General features: G+C 44.8%; 1 protein-coding gene and 1 pseudogene across 1 annotated transcript in view; one reads left to right on the forward strand and one right to left on the reverse strand.

The window, feature by feature from the left end:
• Positions 1 to 915, reverse strand: part of LOC124776297 (NAD kinase-like) — a 518,770-nt gene extending 517,855 nt beyond the window's left edge. The window contains exon 1 of the mRNA XM_047251218.1: positions 735 to 915. Coding sequence (XP_047107174.1) covers positions 735 to 841 — 107 coding nt within the window. The 5' untranslated portion in view covers positions 842 to 915. The remainder of the gene's footprint in view (positions 1 to 734) is intronic.
• Positions 916 to 6,892: 5,977 nt separating this feature from the next.
• Positions 6,893 to 7,010, forward strand: LOC124778553 (annotated as a pseudogene).
• The last annotated feature ends 1,577 nt before the right edge of the window (positions 7,011 to 8,587 follow it).

Below are 8,587 nucleotides of genomic sequence, written 5' to 3' on the forward strand. Positions count from 1 at the left end.
TAAGGACAACACAGACACCCATGCCCGAGGGAGGACTCAAACCTCCGACGGGGAGAGCCGCGCTAAACGTGACATGACTCCCAACACCGCACGGCTACCCCGCGCGGCTGGTCCATATCATTCTGGATCTTCAACTTTGACTAATTTGTCTTCCAGTTCTATGTACTGATCCGTGCGGAAGGAAGATATCATTACAGATGGAACATAGACACGCAGTGGGGAAGGATGGAAAAGGAAATCGGCCGCGTCGTTTCGTAGAAAACACCACAGCATTCAACAAAAGCGATGTAGGAAAACCACAGAAATCCTAAATATGTGGCCGGAAAGTGATTTGAACCGCCGTCATCCAGTGCCTTACCACTGCGTCACCTCGCTCGGTCGAGGTCATTAGAGACGACGCGTCAAGTCAGTAGGACAAGGATGGGAAACGACGTCAGCCGTGGCTTATTCAAAGAAACCATCCGCTTTCGCCAGAAGTGCTTTAACAGAGCACCGTGCTTGGGAAGAATCCGCTGGTGAGAGGAGGACTTGAACTTTACTTCTTGCGGGTAGTCGACTGTACTAAGAACTGAGGTTTGGCTCTTCGAGACAACCACGAAACACCGTGACACTTCCCGGCTGCAGCCGACTCAGCTGCTCAGAGCGAGGCGTAAACACGGCCGCACTTACATAAGCAGCTGATCGCTGTATGACACACACACATAAACACGACACTGGGAGCAGCCGTCGCTCACCACATGGAGATGAGCGTCTGGACGTCCAGGCAGTCGAGGCTCTCCAGCGACAGCTTGCGCTCCAGCTGCTCCTCCAGCGACAGGCCGCTGTCCGGCGACGACGTCATGGTGCAGAGTGTTGTGTGGTGTATAGTCGCAACCGCCGGCCGCCCCACGCTCACAGAGTTCGGCCGCAGGTGAAAGCCGGCCGCAGACTGACTGCGGCTGGCGGGCGGTCACACGGCCCGCGCCGGCCTCGCCCCCCACCACGGGGCAGGCGCCCGCCGAGCGGCCCCGCTCTGGGGCCGCCACCACCTGTTAGCGCTCCAGCTGGGCTGTCAGCGACACCCCAGTGTTTACGTAGCTGGCTAATCCGTGTACGTACCCTAACGCCGAGGCCAGCGACGTCACCACTGAGCCGTGTTGGTGATCGCAAAACACTGGGAGAGGAGAACACTTGGTGCGGTTGTTGTTGTTGTTGTGGTGGTGGTGGTGGTGGTGGTGGTGGTGGTGGTCTTCCGTACGAAGACTGGTTTGACGCAGCTCTCCAAGCTAATCTATCCTGTGTGAATCTCTTCATCTACGAGTAACTATTGCAACCTACATCGTTCTGAATCTGCTTAGTGTGTTCATCTTGTAACACGCCCGGGAGTACGAATGTGTGTCGGGTACCTTGAGGGGCAGGTAAACACCACTAACATTTACCCTAGTGGGGCAAGAAAAATTATTTGCAAATTTCTTTTACTTGTAACACATTGGTTTTATTGTCTTGAGATGTTTTATACATCGAGTTTGTAAAAATTCACTTGTTTGTTGTTGTTGTCTTCAGTCCTGAGACTGGTTTGATGCAGCTCTCCATGCTACTCTGTCCTGTGCAAGCTACTTCATCTCCCAGTACTTACTGCAACCTACATCCCTCTGAATCTGCTTAGTGTATGCATCTCTTGGTCTCCCTCTACGATTTTTTCCCTCCACGCTGCCCTCCAATGCTAAATTTGTGATCCCTTGATGCCTCAGAACATGTCCTACCAACCGGCCCCTTCTTCTTTTCAAGTTCTGCCACAAACTCCTCCCCAATTCTATTCAATACCTCCTCATTAGTTATGTGATCTACCCATCTAATCTTCAGCATTCTTCTGTAGCACGACATTTCGAAAGCTTCTATTCTCTTCTTGTCCGAACTATTTATCGTCCATGTTTCACTTCCATACATGGCTACACTCCATACAAATACTTTCAGAAACGACTTCCTGACACTTAAATCTATACTCCATGTTAACAAATTTTTCTTCTTCAGAAACGCTTTCCTTGCCATTGCCAGTCTACATTTTATATCCTCTCTACTTCGACCATCATCAGTTATTTTGCTCCCCAAATAGCAAAACTCCTTTACTGCTTTAAGTGTCTCATTTCCTAATCTAATTCCCGCAGCATCACCCGACTTAATTCGACTACATTCCATTATCCTCGTTTTGCTTTTGTTGATATTCATCTTGTATCCTCCTTTCAAGACACTGTCCATTCCGTTCAACTGCTCTTCCAAGTCCTATGCTGTCTCTGACAGAATTAAAATGTCATCGGCGAACCTCAACATTTTTATTTCTTCTCCATGAATTTTAATACCTACTCCGAATTTTTCTTTTGTTTCCTCTACTGCTTGCACAATATACAGATTGAATAACATCGGGGACAGGCTACAATCCTGTCTCACTCCCTTCCCAACCGCTGCTTCCCTTTCATGCCCCTCGACTCTTACAACTGCCATCTGGTTTCTGAACAAATTGTAAATAGCCTTTCGCTCCCTGTATTTTACCCCTGCCACCTTTAGAATTTGAAAGAGAGTATTCCAGTCAACATTGTCAAAAGCTTTCTCTACGTCTACAAATGCTAGAAATGTAGGTTTGCCTTTCCTTAATCTTTCTTCTAAGATAAGTCGTAGGGTCAGTATTGCCTCACGTGTTCCAACATTTCTGCGGAATCCAAACTGATCTTCGCCGTGGTCGGCTCCTACCAGTTTTTCCATTCGTTTGTAAAGAATTCGCGTAGTATTTTGCAGCTGTGACTTATTAAACTGATAGTTCGGTAATTTTCACATCTGTCAACACCTGCATTCTTTGGGATTGGAATTATTATATTCTTCTTGAAGTCTGAGGGTATTTCGTCTGTCTCGTACATCTTGCTCACCAGATGGTAGAGTTTTGTCAGGACTCGCTCTCCCAAGGCCGTCAGTAGTACTGATGGAATGTTGTCTACTCCCGGGGCCTTGTTTCGACTTAGGTCTTTCAGTGCTCTGTCATATTCTTCACGCAGTATCATATTTCCCATTTCATCCGCGTCCTTACATTTCCATGATATTGCCCTCAAGTACATCGCCCTTGTATAGACCCTCTATATACTCCTTCCACCTTTCTGCTTTCCCTTCTTTGCTTAGAACTTGGTTTCCATCTGAGCTCTTGATATTCATACAAGTGGCTCTCTTTTCTCCAAAGGTCTCTTTAATTTTCCTGTAGGCAGTATCTATCTTACCCCTAGTGAGATAAGCCTCTACATCCTTACATTTGTCCTCTAGCCATCCCTGCTTAGCCATTTTGCGCTTCCTGTCGATCTCATTTTTGAGACGTTTGTATTCCCTTTTGCCTGCTTCATTTACTGCGTTTTTATATTTTCTCCTTTCATCAATTAAATTCAATATTTCCTCTGTTACCCAAGGATGTGGTCACTACAGGTAACCACCACCCCATAACAGTATAGAAATTCGATATTTGGTGGTTGAACTTTGATTCAAGACATACCAAGAAAATTAAAAACTAGTTATTTTAGTTCTTGCCTGCTCTCAGGCACAAAGGTACTTTGCACACTGAACACATCCACACTGTTCGCACTGGATTTTTCTTTGAGCTGCAAACTGCGCATCTTCTAGATGATGAGTGAATTGGTTGTTGTTTACTGCTTTCGTGGCTAATACTTTCGTCTACGTATGGATTGTGTGATTTGGTCTGGGTTGCTATACTACTTTGGGATACAGAAGCAAAATTAGCTGCCACTGAAACTATTTTTGGAGCCAACAAGATTTTCTACCCTCTCGATGGAAGTCTTTATTGGAGAACTGCTCCATTTCCATTTCTTTGTGCACAATGAACACGTTAGTCACACTGCAGTCTAAAAAGTGAAGAAACAATCTCATCCACCATTTCTTGCTTTTTCTGACAATAGCATAGTCTGACTTTAGTCGATCACTATTATCCACATAGTTCATACCGGAATTGTTGTCTTTCAATACAATTGGACAAGTGATATTGGTTATTGTTCTATCTTTCATTTTTCGAGTTACTGTGGACACATCTATGGTGAATGACATGTTGAAATCAAGTTGACTGCCCTGTTATCTTTCCATCTATTGATTACTATGCCATCATTGCTTATTTTGTAATCGAATTCCCCTCTCTCCAGTTCCTTTTCCTCTTTGAGTTTTGGTATGTTTTTGGTTCAAATGGCTCTGGGCACTATGGGACTTAACATCTATGGTCATCAGTCCCCTAGAACTTAGAACTACTTAAACCTAACTAACCTAAGGACATCACACAACACCCAGTCATCACGAGGCAGAGAAAACCCTTACCCCGCCGGGAATCGAACCCGGGAACCCGGGCGTGGGAAGCGAGAACGCTACCGCACGACCACGAGCTGCGGACGGTATGTTTTTCCTTCTTGGATTTATTGTTCCTCAAGCGTACACGCCATTGGATTTTAGGTCCTTGAATAGATCATATGATGTAAAATAATTGTCCATGAAAATAATAAATAATATGATTCTTTCCATGAAGACAACTGGTTAAATTTAGAACCACACGACTGCACACAAGACTAGAACTTGCACAGCTTGTCGTGAATGTGGGGTCACTGCCATCACTGTCAACACTGCTGTCACTAGAAGATACTTCTTCAAATAAAATTCAGTAACATTCGTCCTCAGTCAATCCTTTTCGGCTAGACATATTCGATGGAGACGAAGAAAATATACTGGGTGGAGCAGAAGGGCGGTGGTTAGCAGCACTAACCACACAGAAATTTGTCTGTAAAACACGGAAAATTCTATTTCAATTTAAAGTTGCATTACGCGTAGACTTATATGTGTTCAACACATAAATATAAGCAATTACTTACCAAAAATAGTCGTATATAGAAGAGCTACAGAGAATACTGCACGCCGCTTCCAAGAACGGTGTTAACAATGAAGAAGTATCAACTATTGTTCTGAATACGTGGCAAAAATTCGCGCAGACCTGCACTGCCATTTAGCGACATTTTAGGCAACAATTAGGTGGTTGGCAGAGAGACTACTGGCCCCTGATCGGTAAAGGGAGAAAATATTATGTGATTAGCCACAGTGACCAACGCCCATTGAAACCGTCTACGTATGTGGTTAGTTACAGTTTTGCCTGCCCTTCAAAGAGTTAAACAGACTTCTCGTTTCGTGTCCGTGCGCCCTGTCCACACGTCGTACCTGATAATCCCGCGGCGGTCGTATTGTCCTGCTCCACGCTACTGCTGTCTTGCCTGAAATTATCTATCGAAATATGCAAGCGGGTTTAGGGGAGCCACGCAACGTTAAAACACAATACTGTTCCATGTCCAGTATGAACATCTATATTCTGAGACGATATGGAAAGCACAGGTTGCACTGTTTACACTCTAAATCGTAAATGTTTATCCCAATTAACAATGTTGATGATTAACAGTCCAAAAATATAATTCAGACGAGCGTACGCGTAACCGACACGACGCGGGTGATTGTTGATGATGCGGAAGCCGAATGATCGAACGAAAGTTATTAAGCTCGTCACACATACAGATATCTGGTAATAGTCCTCCTTGTCACTAGTAATGATATAACACTGTTCGTAAAGTTAATTTTTCAGTTCTCAGTTCTCACTTGTACGAGCGTGCGCCTAACCGTCGCGGCGCGGCTGATTGTTGATAATGCGGAAACGCGATGATCGAACGCATGTCCTCACGCTCGCTACAAGACATTGGCACTTGACTGCACTCTTTTATGGTAACTATTTTCTACTGATTCACATCAGTTCATTCTGGGAGACCGAACACGGCGCGGATACTGTGCGACACGCAACGAGAGGATACACAAATACGTTATCGGCGGCACTGCTCATTTTTAATTACTTCTTGACGCACTCTTCCTCTGTATTACTTCCATATTTAACCACTTTACTGTAATAGCACTTGTAGCAAAACTTCAATCTGCATACTATCAATGCTTCTACATGCAGAGCTACACACTACACAAAATAACAGTTTCGTGTCCCGTGCTCGACTCTCTGCAGACGCGGCTGCCCGCAAAGATACTCCACAACTAAGCCAGCGATATGACAATACGCTTACAATTTCTTGGTCTCCATCTAACATTTTTACCCCCGACGGCCGGCCGGTGTGGCCGAGCGGTTCTAGGCGCTTCAAAAAAATGGTTCAAATGGCTCTGAGCACTATGGGACTTAACATCTATGGTGGCTCTGAGCACTATGGGACTTAATATCTCAGGTCATCAGTCCCCTAGAACTTAGAACTACTTAAACCTAACTAACCTAAGGATATCACACACATCCATGCCCGAGGCAGGATTCGAACCTGCGACCGTAGCGGTCGCGCGGTTCCAAATTAAAGCCCTAACATGTATGGTCATCAGTCCCCTAGAACTTAGAACTACTTAAACCTAACAAACCTAAGGACAGCACACAACACCCAGTCATCACGAGGCAGAGAAAATCCCTGACCCAGCCGGGAATTGAACCCGGGAACCCGGGCGCGGGTAGCGAGAATGCTACCGCACGACCACGAGCTGCGGACCTAGGCGCTTCAGTCGAGAACCGCGCGACCGCTGCGGTCGCAGGTTCGAATCCTGCCTCGGGCATGGATGTGTGTGATGTCCTTAGGTTACTTAGATTTAAGTAGTTCTAAGTTCTAGGGGACTGATGACCTCACATGTTGTCCCATTGTGCTAGAGCCATTTGAACCATTTACCCCCGACGCTTCCCTCCAGTATTAAATTGGCGATCCCTTGATGTCTCAGAATGTGTCCTACCAACCGAGCCCTCTTTCTAGTCAGGTTATGCCACAAATTTCTCTTTTCCCCAATTCTATTCAGTAGCTCCTCATTAGTTAATGGCAACGGCCTTGCCACAGTGGATACACCGGTTCTCGTCAGATCACCGAAGTTAAGCGCTGTCGGGCGTGGCCGGTACCTGGATGGGTGACCATCCGGGCCGTCATGAGCTGTTGCCACTTTTCGGGGTGCACTCAGCCTCGCGATGCCAACTGATGAGCTACTCGACCGAATAGTAGCGGCTCCGGTCAAAGAAAACCATCATAACGACTGGGAGAGCGGTATGCTGACCACATGCCCCTCCTATCGGCATCCTCAGTTGAGGATGATACTGCGGTCGGATGGTCCCGATGGGCCACTTGTGGCCTGAAGACAGAGTGCTCATTAGTTACTCCTGAGCATTCTTCTGTAGCACAACATTCCAAACGCTTCTATTCTCTTCTTGTATACACTGTTTATCGTCCTCTTTTCACTTCCGTACATAGCACTCTCCAGACAAATACTTTCAGAAAGAACTTCCTCACACTTAACTCTATACTCTATTCTCTTCATTAGAAACGCTTTCCTTGTGATCGCCAGTCTACGTTTTATATCCTCTCTACTTCGACCCTCATCATTTATTACGCTTCCCAAATAGCAGAACTCATATAGTAGTTTAAGTGTCTCATTTCCTAATCTAATTCTCTCAGCATCACCTGATTTAATTCGACTACATTCCATTATCCTCGTTTTGCTTTAGGTCCATTCCGTTCAACGGCTGTTCCAAGTCCCTTGCTGTCTCTGACAGAATTACATTGTCATAGGCAAAAGTCAAAGTTTTAATTCCTTCTCCCTGGACTTTAACTCCTACTCCAAATTTTTCTTTTGTTTCCTTTTCTACTTACTCAATACACAGATTGAATAACATCGGGGATAAGCTACAACCCTGTCTTACACCCTTCTCAACAACTGTTTTGTTTCGTGCCCCTTGGTTCTTACAACTGCCATCTGATTTATGTACAAATTTGTAATTAGCCTTTCGCTCCCTTTATTTTACACCTGCCACCCTCATAACTTGAACGAAAGTATTCCAGTCAACATTGTCAGAAGCTTTCTCTAAGTCTACAACTGCTGTAAACGTAGGCTTGCCTTTCCTTAACCTATGTCTATGAGAAGTCGTAGTGTCAGTACTGCCTCGCGTGTTCCTACATTTCTCCTGAATCGAAACTGATCTTTCCGGAGGTCGGCTCCTACCAGTTATTCCATTCTTCTGTAAATGATTCGTGTGAGAACAGAAGAATACATTTGTGTAGTAAATTATTACTTGAGTTGCCTACATGTGCACAACAGTAGCCTCTGCCTTCTACAGGTAAATGCTTTGGATAAACTTATTCTTCTTTTTAAAACTCCACCTAATTCAAAACACAATGCCCTTCTTCCTTTTTCATTTTTTATTCTTTATCCAAACATGATTCGACTCCTATGTGTCATCTTTACTGGGGGTTTTACTTATGTAAATTATTGTACATAACGTTTGGTTGGTTTTCTATTCTACGCTTAAAATGTGCATTTTTATTCCGTTGTCATTGCTCACTTTTTCGGCATTAATTTTAAAGATGGGCTTGAACATATCGGCTAGCTTTTTATGCGTTTCTCAGCTTGGCAGCTTGCAATCTGCGTCGCAGTTCTTTCTTTATTCTTCTATGCTTTTATCGGAGAGTAGCTGGGGCTGACTGTTCTGTAATTATGTTTTCAGTTGTATTGTTCATCTTTGGTG

This window comes from Schistocerca piceifrons, chromosome 2 (assembly GCF_021461385.2).
Source record: "Schistocerca piceifrons isolate TAMUIC-IGC-003096 chromosome 2, iqSchPice1.1, whole genome shotgun sequence".
In the NCBI taxonomy this organism is placed as follows: domain Eukaryota; kingdom Metazoa; phylum Arthropoda; class Insecta; order Orthoptera; family Acrididae; genus Schistocerca; species Schistocerca piceifrons.